General features: G+C 37.8%; 2 protein-coding genes across 4 annotated transcripts in view; one reads left to right on the top strand and one right to left on the bottom strand.

Moving 5' to 3' along the window:
* MEE21 (PIN domain-like family protein) overlaps positions 1-2,562 on the top strand; it is a 42,777-nt gene extending 40,215 nt beyond the window's left edge. For 2 of the 3 annotated variants that reach the window (XM_010243990.2, XM_010243992.2), the window contains exon 7: positions 2,228-2,562. In XM_010243990.2, coding sequence (XP_010242292.1) covers positions 2,228-2,335 — 108 coding nt within the window. In that variant the 3' untranslated portion in view covers positions 2,336-2,562. The remainder of the gene's footprint in view (positions 1-2,227) is intronic. The other variant, XM_010243991.3, reaches the window with a different exon arrangement.
* Positions 2,563-9,112: 6,550 nt separating this feature from the next.
* LOC104586704 (glutamate receptor 2.7-like) lies at positions 9,113-18,313 on the bottom strand. Its single transcript, XM_088893599.1, has 5 exons — positions 17,973-18,313; positions 11,799-13,135; positions 11,410-11,722; positions 10,289-10,695; positions 9,113-9,814 (listed from the first exon to the last, which is right to left on the bottom strand). The coding sequence occupies exons 1-5, from the start codon at positions 18,226-18,228 to the stop codon at positions 9,179-9,181; spliced, it is 2,949 nt and encodes a 982-aa protein (XP_088749725.1). The 5' UTR covers positions 18,229-18,313; the 3' UTR covers positions 9,113-9,178.
* Between the last annotated feature and the right edge of the window lie 306 nt (positions 18,314-18,619).

Raw genomic sequence — 18,619 nt, forward strand, 5'->3', positions numbered from 1 at the left:
GCCAATGCGTCTGACCCTACATGACCCTGATGCTTGATGCTTGCTTGAACCAAAGTGGAGTGCCAAGGGACTGCACTCCACGATGTGGTGGCTCTTTAGATGACTACTGCTCTAGATTGATTGGCTTGTTCGCTCTGGTACCAACTATGGCAGTAGTCATCTAAAGAGCCACCACATCGTGGAGTGCAGTCCCTTGGCACTCCACTTTGGTTCAAGCAAGCATCAAGCATCAGGGTCATGTAGGCTTTGGCTAATGGCTCTGATAAACTATCACGGGGTTAGCTTTGGCAGAGGAAGAAACTTGTGTTGTGTCTAGGCCATGGGTGGCTAGGACAAGTCTTTTGTGTTTAAGGGCCATGTGTCAGCCCATTGAATGGCTCCACCAAGGTCAATGGCACTGGATCATTATGTCACGATGCATGGAGCGGGCATTGTGTTCGCTCTTACCAGTCCATGGGAGGCGCCTCTTATGTGCCAAAGGGGGAATGTGCTGATGATGTGTGTAGGCAACCGCTGGGTCATGAACACACCCGTGTGCCAAGGGCAACGGGTGTAGGGACATGCTGAGGCCAAGCTCACGTGCAAAGCCTCCCCTTCATGTGCATTGCACAGTGCCAGTCCATGCACTGTCCCCATGAGTGTGTGTGCCCATTAGGAAGTAGCCATGCTAACCATTAACCAGGACCACCCCGCAAGGGATGTTGGGTCTATAGAGTGCCAAGGGTAGGCACCCAAGGAGGTCGACCACCCCTCCTTAGAGAGTACATTAAGCTTTTGGAGGTCTTCTAGATGGATGCATCACTTTTTTGAAAAATCATACCGGCAACATTTACGACAATGCCACTCAACGTAAACCCACCAAGCATAGGTAAGTCTAGTCTGTGTTAGACCGTGACAATGTGATCTGTTGTGATGCCACATGGCATACATCATTGCATAACCTTCTATTGCCACACAACCATACAACATGCAATTAGGTGACCTTTTTTCTCAAGACAACTGTGAAGAATTGGAAATCTTAGATAGGAATTTTTAAAATTTTTATTCTCATGAACAACTGCGAAAACCAGTTTTTGCTTCTGGAAAAACTTTTTGTCCTCCACTAAATTGGAGCTTAAACTAATTTGTTTCAGATTCAAAACAAATAAAATAAATGTTACCTGATGCACAAATCCAAGCACAAGTGCAGCTGGTCACTACGGTGTTATGCTCTATTTCCACCTTTCTCTCGATCCTGGCAAGCAGCTAAGTGGCATAGCTGTGGTCCAAATGGATGCTCTGTACAATATGCAACTGGCTGCCCAACAAATTGAGCAAAAAACCTCCTAGTGTGAAGATCGCTACCAACGGTGATTGTCTCACAAGTTCCAGAAGTTCAATTAATTGTAAATAATTGAGCTGAATATTATTTTTCTCTATGGCTGAATTTCAGTGGAGTGTAGTGAGTTGAGACTATCCCAACTGGAGTCTTAAATAGACTCTCAAAGCTTCTCAAGCTTGCCTAGTTTGATTTCTACAGAGAAAGGGAAAACTGCTAAATGCAATTCTCCTAAGCTGGTAAGGAATATCTCTCTACAATTAGAGAGACATCCAATCAACCTGAACATCAATCTCTCTACAGTTCGATTCCTAAATGAAATTTTCCTAGGACTTCTTGACAAAATAGACATCCAATCAACCTGAACATCAACGATATCTAGTTCAAAAACTACTTAATCCTTGATCTAGCAGGGTCTATGTTTTTCTTCCCCTGATCTGCATAATATCTCAATGCCAATTTGCCATGCCTTTGGGAGCATGATCCTTGCCTTTTATCTTAGTTTTTGTGAGAGCTCATTAGGTTGAATATGGAGGCACTAGGTATGGACTGGTTTGCATATTAATTTTCCAATGTTTTACCACTGATTTTGCTGTTTAAATATGTGTATGGGCATTGTGGTATTGGCTCTGATAATATTATAGATTATTATATCTTGATCACTGATAGTTGCATACTCCATGCATCCAAGATACATAACCGATTAGTGGGATATGCCTATATGGGGGAATAAAAGAAGAATTCAAAATGATCTATTCTGAAATGAGTTTGAAACAACATTCCATTTGTCAACATTGCAAAGTTTTGGAACTGATGACATGTAAACACACTCCATACAACCTAGTGGCAAGAGTCAAGGCTGCATTTTACTTTAAAGTTTTGATTATGCAAAGAAACTTGTTGATGTAGGAAGCATGGCTGCAGGATGACAAAGATGGTGGCAAGGGCCGTAGGAAGAGAAATAGGAAAAGGAGGAGGTCAGGCAAGAGCATCAACCCTAACACCACTGATAGTTAAGCAGTGGATTTAGTGATCTTCATGGTATTGGGACTAATGGTTAAACTATTACACTCAATGAACTGGTATTGCATTTCAAATATACATTCTAACTTGGGGAGATTGATACTTCTGAATTGTCAATATTTGCATTTATCAGTGGACCAGATTGATACTTGTGGTCCTTTGTGTATAAGAATTTCCAGATTTGCAACACAGGAAACTTAATAAAATTCAAATTACATTCACATACTGTTACGCATGATTTGCTTATGTATCATGGCTTGTGAAAATTGTTTTTCTTCATATGTCTGCATGCAGCTTACATGCATGTGTATATATATATATATATATATATATATAGAAGTTTTTTGTTTTTTAATTTTCATCTGTAGAAAGCTCCAATGATCATCTTGATTTAAAGGAACTTCCTTTTGTGGATCTTGATCAATAGAAATATACCACATTTATTTAGTTAATGGGACCTATTAGTTAAAACTGTGGGTTTAGTTGGAACCCTTGTTTCTTGAGGAGCCATACAATAGGACATAAAAAAAAATAAGCAAAGGGAGTGGATGACCCCTATATACATTGCAACCATCTTGCCTGATGACCTATTGGCCATGCATCTATTGCTGCTATGGGTCCTGGTTCTTATATCCCTTGAAAGCCGTCCTGTTACATGTCCTAGGAATGCCGAAGTGTATTGGTATTATATATTCAGAGGGAGGTTACTTTAGGCTGATCCTTAAGGCTTGTTGTCGATTTCTTTTTTTTTTTCAAATACAAGCACTTGAAGCTATTTATAAAATATATTTTTATATATTGAACAAGGTTCACGGGCTTTTGAGCCCAACTTTTTATTAATCAAGCTCAAATTCAAATAATTAATTGATATTACATCAAAATTCAAACTCGATTAGAATCAAATTCGAACCAAATCAAATTTCAACCCAAACTATTCAAATAGAGTGCCATTCTTTGCAGCGGTAGTTGAGTTATGCAATTGATACATGTAGAGAATAAAATCCTTCCAATAATAAATGATTGGTTAGTAAAGAAGTTGGCCCAATCCACTTTTTCCACGACTCCAAATTTAGCATGGTCCCACCTAGACAGAGATGAAGTGGCATACTGGTAGGGTCACAATAATTCATTGAAGACCATGTTTACAGTTTTTTTTTTCTATTAATCCGTGTCGTAGGCTCACAAGACCGTGTTTACACTGTTTGTAAGGACCGTTTTAAGCGACTTTGTGTAATTTTTCATGGGGAATATTTCCGTACTTGTAAGGAACTGTTATTTTATACCGTGCATTGGGAAGATATTTCCTATGCAAGACTGCAAGAGACTGTTAATGGTGTGAGCACGGTCTTGTGAACATTCAAGCTGATTTCTAAAAGTGGATTCTTAACCAAGTCTCGATCTGTATCCCCTTGTTTCCTTTTATTAGTCTGTCTTCTGACTTATCAGATATTTCAATAGGGCAAAGTAGGAAAGCAGGTCTCCCTGCAGAGAGAGATGCAAATACGAGGGATTGAAACTGTATGCCTCAATAAATAAGTTGATGGCATTCGAAGGAATTTGCAATTTTGCATCAGCGACCCACATACACATCTCAACGTGCATTGGGAATCTTTTGTGTGGTGGTGTTTCCAATACACGGCTGAGATGGGCTATCGTGCGCATGTGGGGTACCTGCTTGAAAAATACATTACATTGTAGTTTTTAATAGTCATTACCACCTTATTCAATTCCCAAAGAAAGCTCATTCTGAATAGCGGATGATACAAGTGAAATATAAAGAACTCCCAAAGAAAGCAACACTTTTTCTCTCCTATGTGTTTTGGAAATAAAGACCAAGTTGGCTCATCTTCTGGGCACGTCAATTTCTGTTCTTGAAGACCCCCCCCCCCAATCTTGTAAGATTTATGCATAAGAATATCAATGCTGCCATAATAGGCAAATATTTATGCCGGAAACCAGGAGGGAGTGAATTGGTTTCAGAAAGAAACATTCATGTATTTCTGTTTCTGCAATAGTTTACAAGAAGGTAACCGTGTGTGGAGATCACGTCTGCGCACCACAAACGCCCCACATGCACATCTCAGCGTGCATTGGGAACATCTCCCGAAATTGTTAGTGGGAGATGTTCCAAATACACAGTTAGGATATGGTGTGGGGTGCCCTCTGTGAGGCGCAGATGTGAATTCCCATGCATGACCTAGATTTTGCGGAAAATGAAGAGTAAATTGATAGAAAGAACATAAGATATCATAGAAAGATGATAAAGGCAGTAACTTACTCATAGAAGCCGGCCAACGATGTCAATATTTGGGCCCCTAGCAAGTGTGGAGAACGAGGCTTGTTCTGTAGAAGCTGTGGGTGGCGTAGAAGTTGGAGATCGATATGGTCATGCAGCTCAGAGCCATCTTCTCAATCCATTTGTCAGAACTAATTAAGAACGATTCCTATTTGAAAGGGGATTGCTTTGTTTTGAGCCACAATCAACTCCCCGAGGAAGAAACTCAGGGAGATCAAGAAGAAAAGTGTAGGACGTACCCAGTTCATCCCCAACCTCTAAAGCCAACGAAAACCTTGGCCTTAATTGTCTGTATGACTTAGTTAGTTGGAGAAGGTGAGGGCAAAGACAATGACAACGACTTAATTATCTGATGTAGCAAGAAGCAATAGTTTGGGATTTACAGAAACACATTGGTTAGCTCAGATATATGATTCTGCTTTTCATAACAAACTTGGTATGATTTAGGATGATTTGTCGCAATGGTGACTGGTTTTTAGTTTGTTGGTATGCAGTCTCCACTTAAGCTTATCTTGAATACCTCATGAGAATCTCGTTTTTTTTTTGTCACTTTTCTTATATTAGTGCCATTTCCTTATATTTTTTGGACCCATATGTGCTACGTGTGGTATTTCTTGGTCAGATTCTGGTGCAAAACACATAAAGAGATAGCTTGTAGGATTGAAGTCATGGATAAGTAAAGCATTGGTTTCTTTGGCAAAGGTGCATGACATCCGTGGAGAAATAAGAGAATAAAAAATAAGGGGAATTATGGAGTCTGGATCTTCTCCTTACAGAATATTGGCAAAGGTTCATAAATCATAAATTTGATATTGTTATAAGATACAATTGTAAATACAACTTAGATAAATGGGGGTGGGGGGGATGAGGGGGATTATGGAGTCTGGATCTGCTCCTCACAGAATAGAGTAATTTATTCTTGGGAACATCTCCCGCATTTGTATGTTATTATTCAGAGAAATATTTCCAATACATGGTAGGATGTGGCTGTGAGATCGGTGTGAATTTTTTAAGGAATGAATCCCAATTTGGGATTATATTGCTTATCTATTATTGAAGTTATGAAGAATTTGACATTTAAGTTGACATTGATATTGCTCCTACAATTGCATGAGATTAAAAGATATTCCATTGGATATATAGGGGCCTGTTTTAAAATATGTACTGGTTGTTGAACCCTGCAAATACAGATTCTGAAGATCCCTGCAAATAAGTAACACACTTGTACCGGTCCTCCAATATAAAATTAGAGGACATTAATATGACCTAAGGAAGCAACTCGAGACGGGATTTTCTCAGATATGAAATTGTATCTCAGAGTTGAATTGGAACCCCATACTTTTAATGGTGCTTCCACTACTCAACGGTACAAAAATAGATAAGGGAAACACTTTTTTTCCGAGATTATCCTAACCACCTAGACTCTTTCTGCCTCTTGGATCAAGGGACAAGTGTCCCACAAGGTAGGATTAGTTGCCCTGATTTTCTCAACTACCTTGCCAAACTTTGACCATACTAAGCAAGAGTCTTGCATCAGTTTGATTATCTATAAATGGTCCAAGAAAAAGAGACTAGTCAAAGATATTTACTCATTGGTGTAGGCTATGCCATCGGCCGTAGGATTTGTCCATACACCAAGGTTATTCTAAATTGAGGGCATCTGGCCGCTCAGATCAACATGGCCTTGGCCACCGTATTTGTATGTATAAGCCGGTGATTTTGACAAGAACCACCATCTTTTATTACTCTCTAAGCTGCAGTTTATGTTAAAACCGCTGGTTGCAAACAGTTGGACCATGCCTCTTAGGTGTTGGTTTTGTGTCTTTGTGCTGGCAACCATGCATGAGCTAAGCTGCAATACCTAGGAATGGCAACGGGGCGGGGATCATATTCCTTGTTCCTGCCCCCGATTTTAAAATTAACTCCCATCCACATTCCTGATCCCCGTTAGGGATAAAATTTGTCCTCCATCCTCAATCCTCAACAGGGATGGGTTCTTCGCAGGGACCCGAATCCTCGGATTTTTTTTAGATAATAGTATTTTTTTTGAAAAATAAATTTACTTAAAATAAACAAAAAGTTTTAAATTATAAATAATGATATATATATAATCGGGGTTGGGGCAGGGCAGGGACCTCAATCCCCATCCCCGACCCTGACCTCGATTGAAGGTTCCTATTAATCCCTGTCCCCGTCCCCGCCCCTGCCCTGCCAAAACAATCCCCATCCCTGATCCCATCTGGTCTGGGAAGTTGGGTCCCCGTTGGAAATGGGAAAAATTGCCATCATCCCTAGTAGTGCCTAAGTTGGCGGATGCAAAACCACTGACTCGGGTCTATGAGGGCGGTTTTAAAGGTTAAACTGATGGCTTTGTGACCACTAGCATAACCCATTTTTCTTGTAGTGAATTAAAAGATAACGAAGTATTGAGTTAATTAATGCATGAAAAGTTGTCTTTTAAAGGACAAGGATTAGTACGGTTTTGTGACCACTAGCATAATCCATTTTTCTCATATGCATTTCACTTTTTTTTCCTTTATCATTATCATTGGGGTTTTTTTGGTATCTCACTTGTTTTTAGGATCCATCGTCTCACTTTTTTCTCATTCCAAACAATTGCATCTCAACAATCAAATACTAAAAAATGAATCATTAGGAGCCTTAAGTTTCTTGAATAGGGATAGGGAGACATGTTGCCTTCAAGACTAACACTTAATATATGAATTACAATGGTTCAAAGTAATAGACGAATGGTGGGAGACAGACCAACCCGTTGATTCATATGTTGTTAAATGTATTTGTTTTTATTCTTGGTTGACATAGTTGCTGTTAAAAAAGTAATATATGTTGTTTTTATTTTTTATTTTTTGTTTAAAGCATTTTTAAATCCTTATCTGAACAAGTTAATGCAAAAACGATGTTTATGTAAAAACTTTAATGAAAATCAGTCAACTGGAATCGTAAATGTAATAGTTAATAAGGTGTAATTTATCAAAATTCATAAGTGGGTTTTAATTAGTCAAAACTCTTTCCCTATCATATCTTTCAGTTGCTGAAGGGCCCTCCAGCAGTTTTCAATAGTCTGTTTTGGTCGGTGATGATCGGCGACCATCCTAAGTGGTCTCCGGTGGCCAGGAGAGCCGTACGAAGACCCCCCTATAATTCCCCTGTTTCACATTCATTTGGTCTAACCATGATTTGAGACCTTGCCAAAAAAAAACACCATCTTTTGAGGAGACGACAACTGGTCCAAACTGGATTTAAGGGAAAAAGAAAGGGTTTTTAGGGCAATTTTTTGCCTTGAATATCAATAAAAAATAATATTTTTATAAAATAATTAAAATAAGATAATTTTTTTGAAAAAATATCAATAAAGGGTACTGACACTGTTTTTCGTCTTCCTCCTCTACCTCTGTATTCATACAAATACACTGGATTTGAAGAAGACAGCGAGGCTTGGAGAAAGATGAGGCAGATAAGAGAGAAAGAGGAAGACGGCGGTTTTGCCCACTGACATGGGCGGATATAACGAGGAATCCTCCATGCATTAACAATGCATGGGCGGATAAGAGAAGAAAGAGAAATAAAAGGAACAATGGTTTCGCCCATGTCAGTGGACACTGTTCCTCTTCCTTCTCTTATCCGCCCAGCAAGAAGACGATGAACAGTATGCAACGATGGCTTTATAAGAGACCAAGAGCGGATAACCGATGCAGATTGAAACATTAGTGGTGACAGATGGGGAAGAGGAGGGAAAAGGGGGAAACACTGTCCAAATGACACGGAAGTAGTTGACGGGGAAGGTGAACGACACGAATCCAATATACTTCTCCTTCTCCACAACAAGGCTTTGTATTCTTTCTTGATATTTTTCAAAATAAAATTATCCTATTTTAATTATTTTATAAAATATTATTTTTTTATTGGTATTCGAGACAAAAAGTTGCCCTTACCGTACTTTGAATTATTTCGGTCAGACCCTTCCGGTTTTGTTGAACTAGTTTACGCTAACGAGCTGTTCAGCGGTTCAGCCCACATTCTAAACCTCTCTGAGTGGGTCCCATATCGAAAGTTTGAATAAACTACACCGGTTCAACTGCAGCTCAATGATAACACCATTATTTAACTCACCGGTTCATGGGTTTTTAAAAAGCTTTTTGACTCAGTTTTTACAAAGTTTTATGATAGTATTAGTTATAATGTTACAAGTTAAATTTCATATGATGTTACCATCCAGGTTGTATTGAACCATTACACTTAAACCGTCGGTTATGCCATAATTATTTGTTTTTGGGAAATTGTCTGAAATTCATCCTAAGTTTTCAGCATTTTTTTTTTTGAATTTATTATAATTTTTCAAAATGTTTAAAATTTATCATACTAATTTAACGTTAAAAAAACTAATGGATATTAATATATTATCATTTTAACCTTTATAAAATAATATAAAATATACATATATTTTTGAGTGAGATAATTTTACATGAAAATGCACCTAGGGAAGCAAGAACGAGATCAATCTGATCAACCCCTTTCAGTACTCAGTACTCAGTACTCATCCCATGAGCACTAGACCTCTCTATGTTTTGATTGCTGAGTTCAATAGAAGATACCATCTCTTGAGATACAGGTTCATCATGACTATGATTTGCAACCTCAATGGAGGGCCTTCCGTGCTCTTCTGGGGGAATAAAGATTCCATCTGTGCGGTTGGAAGTTGGACTTTGAGGTGCAGTGTTGTTGGTTATCATCAAGTCTTCAAATTGGTCATCGTCTTCTGCTCTCCTTAGAGCGTGTGAAGAGTTGTCATCACTTCTCCTGAAAGTATGCGATGAGAGGTCCTTTCTATCGAACTGTTTTGCCAAGATGGCCATTTTCTTCCACACAGAGGTATCGGGATCGACATTCTCCAACTGATGCTTATTGTCACAGTAGAAGCTGATTGCAAATACGAGGAGCGCCAAAGTTGAAGAAACTCCGGCGATGAGGAAAAGGCCCCAAAAGCTGTCCATAGTAAGACTGTTAATGTCGTCGGAAGAAACCAATGTATTGGGGTCTGGGCAATTGGCTTGCTGTCCAAACCAGGCTACCTCAATTCGTCTCATTGTATCTCCCACTGTTACGTTTAAGATTGCCCTTGAAATATCCGGTACCAAGGGCGAGCCTCTTGGGAAAACCTAGGGAAGATCAAAGGAACCAACATTGCTACATTAGCAGGAGAGAGAGTCTCGAAGAACCATTTAACCTAAAAGCGAGTTTGGATTTCTTGTCTATGAGAACTCTGCCCACATTTATCGCAATCACACATGAAGAATATATCATCATCTGTATCGTGGGTAGGCATGGGCAGAGTTCTTGTGGGCAGGAGATCCGGAGTCCCTAAAAGCTTAAGTTGTCAAGTGAGGTCTTTGAATAAGATTTTATTCTCTAAAATGCCCCTCACATAAGGGTCCATTGGACTTGAAGCACGAACAGCATAGGCCCGCCCATACCTTGTGCTAAAACTTAATTAATCAAAGTGGATTTGAAGAATCGAACACTATACCACTTTATCAAAATGGCTCTGATACCATCTCAGAGAATCATTCAACCCAAAAGCTTAAACTGTTAAGTGACATCCTTGAATATGTTTTATTGAGAGAGAGACTTACAAAACCAAATCCATCTGTTTTGTAGGTAGGTCCCACCACTGTGTATTTAGAACAGTAACTAGCAAGAAAGAGCTTGATGTAAGGAATCTCATCAAAAGCAGCAGCAAAACCACCATTACGACTCCCTTTGGATAAACCTTCATTACATTCATCTACAGACTTGTATTCCTTGAGCTTGGATTCATCAAAGTTCATCATTTTAAGGAGTCCAACCACAAACGAGCCTTCCTGGTAGCCAACACACTCACCCTTGTTTTGGAGCTCTTTTATGTCAGTTATGGTGGGTTGGAGCTTTTGGACTGTCAACATCGAAGTCAAACTTGCTGTGTAGCTTGAAGAGAGTATTAGTACCACAAAAACCCAAATGATCACAACAAATCTAGCCAAATTGCTTGCCACTCTCTCTCCTGCAGTCGATGCAAAAGTATTACATCAAAATTGAGCTGACGACATGATTTTAGAGAGTATATATATCTGTGATCAATTTACAGGATTGGGGGGCGATAAGGGGATGAGGGATGGAGTAACCCCCTTTGTGTAGCCCCATGAAGCCAGGAAAATGAAATTGGAACTTAGGCCCCATTTGGTTTACGGGAATAGGGGTCTGGAATCAGAATTGGAATGGGTTATTCCAATTCCAATTGTTTGGTTGGGTGGAATCGGAATCCCATTCTCGCTGGAATGACATTCTCCTATTTTGAGAGAATGATCATTGCCTGCCCTTTTCTTGGGAATGAAATCCCATTCCTGCTGATTTTAATTCCCAATCCCATTCCTGTCTGAACCAAATAGACTATGGGAATGGACCATTCCGATTCCAACTACGAACCAAATGGACCCTTAATTTCACTATTTCTTAATTAATTCAATACATGGAACATCCATTTGGAGCTTATATACACGATTAATGGTTCATATGAAGATATTTGAACAATCCCATATGGGATTGATCATGTATAGGCCATGATATATAGCCTTGCAATACTGTGAATTAGCATGATAATTTTCAGAAATGTTGAATCCATATGATGTGGTAGGTAAGTGGGTTATCTTGCTAGACTAAATATATGACCTTCTATGTCATCTATTTTGTAAATTAAAAGAAATAGAGAAGGAATTACTATGTGCAAAGACAAGAGTTGAGAATGAGAACCAAAAGATCATTCCAATCTGATGACTAACAGGGCCTCTAAATTCTGAATTTATTCGATGTTCAAGAAGCCAAACCACAAAACCCGTAAGGATGAAGAAAGCAGCACTTGTTATCCAAAGGTCCCTGTTCAAAGGCTTCAAGAAAATCCAGGCATTCTTTCTATCGTCCTTCTTAATAGGCACAATCATGGACACCCCAGATTCTGTATATGGTAATGTAAAGTCCACATATAGTGATCTGTTGGCTATGATAGTGGTATCTCCTACAACAGCATCATAATTCTGGTTCAACATAAGAAAGGTCGTTCTGTTAGCAAAGGGATGAAAAAATTGATCATTCAAAACAGAACTTCATTACCTGGAGAAACACTTGATATATCAAATCATTGTAATTCCCAGCACTTGCACCATTTGCCTTCTGAAAGGGAATGAACTCATAAGGAACAGCATATGGTAATTCCTCCATTACAGCCTTGAAGACATCAATGCAGTACCCAGTGACTATGGTTTCATTGGTGTCTGTGTTGTGAGAAACATTTACAAATTGACTAAATCCATCTTTCACAGGAACTCCAATTCTCAGCTTCTTCCCACTTGTGGGAATAACCCAACCTTTGGGAACAAATGTAGGATCTCCTGGCCATATGACAGTTTGGAGATTGTTCTTTGAAGTTGAATACACTTGGCTACTTGTGGCGCTCATATTTTTCAGAATTCCATTTGTTGGGGTCCATACCCCAACCTCTCTCCACCCAGTCCCTATCACATTCACTATCTGGAAAGAAGATGACTGGAGCTGCCCATCAACAAGGCGAAACTCCCCACTCAAGCCTCTAAACCCTGTCTTCAAAATTGTCTGCAGAAGTTTTGGTCCTATTTTCGATATTCCTAGTGTTGAAAGATCGGTGGAGTTATCAGTACTCTGAACCTGCTGGTAGGAAAGATTTGCACCCCCAACATTCTCTGCTGCCATTGCCAGTGCCCAGACTGAATCATAAGCCAACAGCCCATAAATGTCTAGGTCAGCTCTTTGGGTATTGGGATTATCCTGTTGGAACTTCCTTCTCCATCTAATTTTGAAGCTCTCAAGTTCTTTGGATTTTGGTACATATGGCTTCACACCCAGAACACCTTGCATGGAGTTAATGATAGAAGGATCCATGGAGGTTAGGAGATTAGTTAACCCATCTGTGATGATCCACACATATCCTGCAGTCATCATCTGAGCCTCTTTTGCCTTCAGAAAGAGGCGACTTCCAAGAGAGGCTGACATATGCACAATGAATACTCTAGTTTGCATAGTCTGCAGCTTATAAAGCTCTTGAAGAATTTGATCATCAGAGGCCAAGGGAGGAATGACGCTCCTGTAAGGGACACGAGTATCGATTTCTTGCAAGGCATCGGTCAAGTAAGGTATGATTCCATTCCCAAAGTCGCTGTCTTCATAGACTGGAACAGCTTCCCTCCATCCAAAAGCTTGGACAATGGCAGCTATGGCTTTGGCTTGAGTAGAGTCATTCAGGCATGCCCGAACAAAATAAGGAGTTTTAATTGAAGAAAGGGAAGGGCTCGTTGCAGAGAAAGAGACAATGGGCACTTGGGTTTTGTTTCCAAGATCAACCACAAAGTTGGCCTGTGAAGATGTTTCTGGCCCTATGATGGCTTGCACTTGTGTGTTCTTTAGTAGATCCAGAGCTGTGTTTGAAGATTCAAAAAGCAAATTTAGAATTATTTCCACCTTTACCCTCACCAAGCAATTAATTTCCTGTTCATGTGGCAAGTTCCAAACACAACGAATTGTTGGAAAGAGTACAAATACAAGTATCTATACTGCAAATAAAGGTTTAGAAATACAAAATATAACGCTTTAAACTGTACAATATTTGTATTTGTACTCCCTCCAAACTGAGCCTTAGTTGCATTACAGAAGGTTACCAAGAGATCATGATCCCTGGCGGAAAATGATAAATTGAAAACTACTAATAAGGCTCAGTTTGGAAGGAGTATAAATGCAAATATGTAGAGTACAAAATCTTATATTTTGTATTACTTTGTATGTATTTACCCTGTACATATTTGTAGTTGTACTGTTTCCAAGCTCAGTTTAGAAACAGTACAAATATATGTAAAATAATATAAAATACAAGGTTTTGCACTCTACATATTTGTATTTATACTTCTTCAAATAGTAGATATTCCTTTATCGTATATTTGATGAATAGAATTTTAGTCCTGTCGTTTAACTTGAGTACTTATGAACTTATGATCCATTTGTTGTGTTTTGCATTGCTTTGTTTCAGGTTTTGTTTGACTTCATCTGCAATGCAAACAAACAAAATAAGGCAGAAGCTGAAAAAAAAGAAGAAACAGAATTTGTGTTTGAATTTTGCACTCCCATTCTTTTGCACTATTTTAAATGAAATTGCAATACAAACAAAGCAGGCATTAATTACAAAGACAATTGAGATAATCTATATCTATATCTATAATGAAATAGGATTTGTTCCTCACAAAAAGTGCCTCACAGCTCATTATCACAACTGTGCATTGGAAACATCTCTCATTCTTATATATTGTCATTCATAAGAAATTTTACAAATAAAAAATTTTATACTAAAATTTCATAGTTCATCAAATTCATAAAATTTTACATATAAAAAATTACATGTATACTAAAAATGTTCTCCAGAAAACAAAACACGATATGTGTTGTGTATGTATGTGCAATGTGGGCCTGGACCAAATATATAACATAGTAAGTACATAATGAAGTGTTAATAATAAATAAATAAATAAATATGGGATGAATATTATCATTGTTGGGACGGGTTGGGCCTATACAACCCAAGTAGTGCAGTTAATAGACTGGATATTGGTCCAACATAAGTCAATTATAGATGGATCAGGTCCAATCCAATCTGATAAATATTATGGACTGGACAGACACAATTCAATGTCTTATTGGACCACCCAATCGTTTCAAATTGATTCAGATTATATCCAACCCAAACCTGGTCCAGTGGCACCCCTACCCTTATCTTCTGTTAATGAATTGGATATTGGTCCAACCTGATCCCATCAAATTTAAATACATTACAGATGGATCAGGTCCAATCCAATAAATATTTGGATCATTAAGTCTAGACTGATCCATAATTAGACTGTCCAACCTGTTCAAATTGGTTTGATTCAGATGAGGTCCAACCGGAATCTAGTTTATTGACACCCATAAACCCAAGACCTTTCAACCCAAGCCCAAATGATTTAAACGCAAGCCTAAGCTTTCAGGCACAGGCCCAGCCAATGACAAAGTTTGGCTGGGTTTGGGATGGGCATGGATGGGAAGGACAAGTCCAAAATCCAAACTGATTATCTTCGATTTGGATGATCTGTTTACATTATTGGATTGAATTTGAATTTTACAATTTGCATTCGATCAAGAATCAGATTGGAGCAAATCTAAAATATAAATAATATATATAATGTAAATATATATATATATATATATATATATATATATATATATAAATAAGTTAAAGAAATAAATAATTTCTTTTATTTGTTTCTTTATTTTTAACAAAATGAATCTGAATTGGATCATATCTAAATCTGATCCAAGAGTGATAGGATACGTATCCAATCCTAGATCGATCAGATTTTGGATCAAATTCGGATACCCTTTTTCATTAGTTAATCGGATATTGTTGAATCCGATTTGTTTACAGTGACTGGGTCTGCCCAAAATGCATCCCAACCATAGCAAAAGAAGGGGTAAATTATTTAAAGCTCCCTTGTAGTTTCTGACAAGTACTATAAACTTAACATTTATCTCTCTGAAAAAATCCCTCCACATTTAGGATAAATTATACAATAACAATAAAACAACAAGGCAAATTTCTGGTCAGTACTCTGAATTTTAGGGGTTGTGTTAAGTTGGTCCCTGAACTCCAAAATATGTCTATGCAGTATCCAAACTTTCAGAATGTGCCTAATAGGTCCCTGCCATTAACAGTTTGTCAGTTAAATTTGAAAATGAAAAAACTACCCATCAGGTGCCATCTAATTTTCTTTATCTATCACTTCAACATGAATCAATTTAAACAAAACTCCTTCCGTTTAAATCTTAATTCTAATAAACTATGTTATTGTTCCACCTTAGTTCCAAGCAATCTTGTTTTCAGGCTTGTGGAGTGATGGATTTTAAAATATATAAGAAATTTTTATCAGTTACCTATAATTAAAAAATAAAGAATATACAGGAATCTGTAGCAGTGATGGTTTCAGCCATCACTAGAACTTGGTCAATTCCCAGCACCATTTAGTAATGGCGCAGCTCTTCAGCCTCAAGATAGAAGACAATAAACAGTGTCTTCTTTCAAGGGTAGTTTTGATATTTTAAAAGTTTTAAGTGGCACATGTCATCATGTGATAATGATAATTGACGAACTGTTAACACTAAGAACCTATTAGATACATCCTAAAAGTTTGGGTACTGTATAGACACATTTTGATGTTCGAGGACTGACTTGACATAACTCCTAAAGTTCAAGATACTACTGATCAGAAATTTTTCCAAAGAATAATAACAGTAACAACAACAAAAGTAATCAGACTTGATAAGAGTGAGGGAAGAAGAGGAAAGAAAGGTTTTTGTTAGAAAGAATCCACCTGTTCTTAAATGGATATTTCAAAACTCTTATCCTTTGGGCAAAATCAAATTTATCTATGTTGGGGGTATATCCATCCCCAAACCCATTTACCCGCCAACCCATATAACCAGTGAGTTGGCACCTTGCATTTATGTTTGAAAACATGACATTATCTTTCTTTTTTATTTTAATACAACATCTAAATGAAAAAGGGGTGGTCAATTTGTAACTTTGTATGATTTATGTGGAATTAATGTGGAGGTTATAGAGAGAGTTTAAGTAATTTACATTTAAAAAATGGGTTCAAAAGGGGGGTTGACTCGTTAAAATCATGTCTTTCTTGCAGCCTATAGGTTGTATAATTTATGTGGAATGTGCAAAAGGCTTTTGGAGTGGTCAACTTCAGATAAAGCAGTTATAAGAGAGGTTAAAGTAATTTAACCTAAAAAATGGAACACAGGGGGTTGACTGCTTAAATCTCTTCTGGTATCATGTCTTTCCGGCAGCATACATTGTATAATTTATCTAGAATGTGAAGAAGGTTTTTGGAGAGCCAAAGCTCAGGGGAAGTAAAAGCATAATTTACCCTAAAAAAATGGGTTTGACATGGGAGTTGACTGGTCAAAGATAGATTTTAACCCTAAAAAAACCCAAATCATATATACTTGGACCGGAATCATTGAAGGATCAACAGAAACAACTTGGCTCTAACGCCCTTAGTTGAATATGGCTGGATGAATGTTATAACTAAACAAATTAACGAATTGAAAAGCTTTGACTACTAATTCTAGAGTTAAGAAGGCAATACCCTTGACAGCATGTTAAAAATGAACCAAAGTTGGCTAGAATAATAATCCTTCCAGTAAAAAATTATTGCTTAGCTAACAAGTTGGTCAGTCTCATACCTCCCATGTTTCCTTATATCAGTCTGACTTCTGACTTCTAAGAAATTTCCAGGTTCCTTTGCAGAGATATGATGTATACATCATGGATTGAAAGTTTGAATCTGTGGACCTCAAGAAACATGTTAACTAATCAACCCACAAAGAAAGCTTTCTTTTCTTTTTTTCCCATTTGAGTTCTTCGCTTTCTGGGCACATTAATTAATTTATTTTATTGGAGAAAAAACAAATCCAATCTTATTAGGCACTGTTAGAAAATAAAACTTATTCAATAATCTCACTTAATAGCTTAAGCTTTTAGGTTGAATAGATTTTTGAGAGGCACAAAGAAATCAATGCAGGTATAGAAGACAAATATTTATTTTACAAACCAAGAAGTGGACCAGTTGCTGAATGAAACATTCGTTTATTTTTGTTTCTGCCAGAGCCTCTTCCGAGAATTAAGCTAACCATGCATGGCCTAGATGTTGCAGACGGAAAAGACGGCCTCATTTGGTATGTTCTTGGTGCGGGCTGTTGGTTTTTTAGAAGCCCAGTAGTCCGTATTTTGGTCTTTTTCCATTTGGTTGGGAAAAGATTTATTCGTCGAAAGCCGCAGACCCAAAAAGACATAGAAAGTCCATTTTGTGCTATTTTAAGGAAGTTCCAAATAGAATTTTTTTCCTTTTTTTCAACTCATCTTCGCTCTTTGTACGAAAAGACACACCTTAACCAAACGATCTTCAAGCTGTTAAGATCTTAATGCAAAAGCCCAAATCGTCTTTAACTATTAGAGCTTTCAGAAGATCTTTAAAAAAAGATTTACCAAACGATAGAAAGAACAGAAATATAGAATATATAATAGAAAGATCAATGAGAAAGAATAGTAACTTACTGGCTCATAGATGTTGCAGACATTAAAAAATGGAAAGAGCAGAAAGTAAGGTTTATGGAACTGGTATATGATATCATATACAAGTATGGAAAAGAGTAGTAACTTACTCACAGAAGCTGCGCCAACGATGTCATTGTTTGGGTCTCTAGTGTGGAGAACCAGTCTTGTTCTGTAGAAGCTGTGGGTGGCGTAGAAGTCGGAGACCGCCATGAAAATGCAGCTCAGAGCCATCTTCCCAACCCATTTGTCAGAATTAAGAACGACTCCCATTTTGAATGGGATTGTTGTGTTTTGAGCCACAGCCAACTCTCCGGGGAAGAAACCCAAGAAGAAGAGAGTCAAAAGAAGACGTTCTATACTCATCTCTAACCTCTAAAACCAACAAAGAGAATGACTATGAAAAGGAGGAGAAGGTGGTGGTGGATGGACTTAGAAGAGAGAACCAGAAGTACTATAGAATGCATGAATAAGAGCCTATAAGGGGTTTATTAATTTATAGGAGTGTCTCCAAATTTTAAACTTAGCAATAAAATTGATGAGAACCCTTTTAATTAAGAATCTTGAATTAGAACTCTTCAAAGTAAAAGGCGTGTGATGGGAGACAAACAAGCGCCATTGACTTTCTGCCTGAATTTTGTAATCAAATACTGATACATTTCCGTCTCTCCTAGTTCAATATTATAATTTATTGGGAGGAATTACTATTTAATTAGGGCCTGGGTATCAAACATTGTAACCTGCTTTCTATTAGAAG

The sequence above is a fragment of the Nelumbo nucifera genome, chromosome 8 (genome assembly GCF_055504915.1).
Source record: "Nelumbo nucifera cultivar China Antique chromosome 8, China Antique-T2T, whole genome shotgun sequence".
NCBI classification, from domain to species: domain Eukaryota; kingdom Viridiplantae; phylum Streptophyta; class Magnoliopsida; order Proteales; family Nelumbonaceae; genus Nelumbo; species Nelumbo nucifera.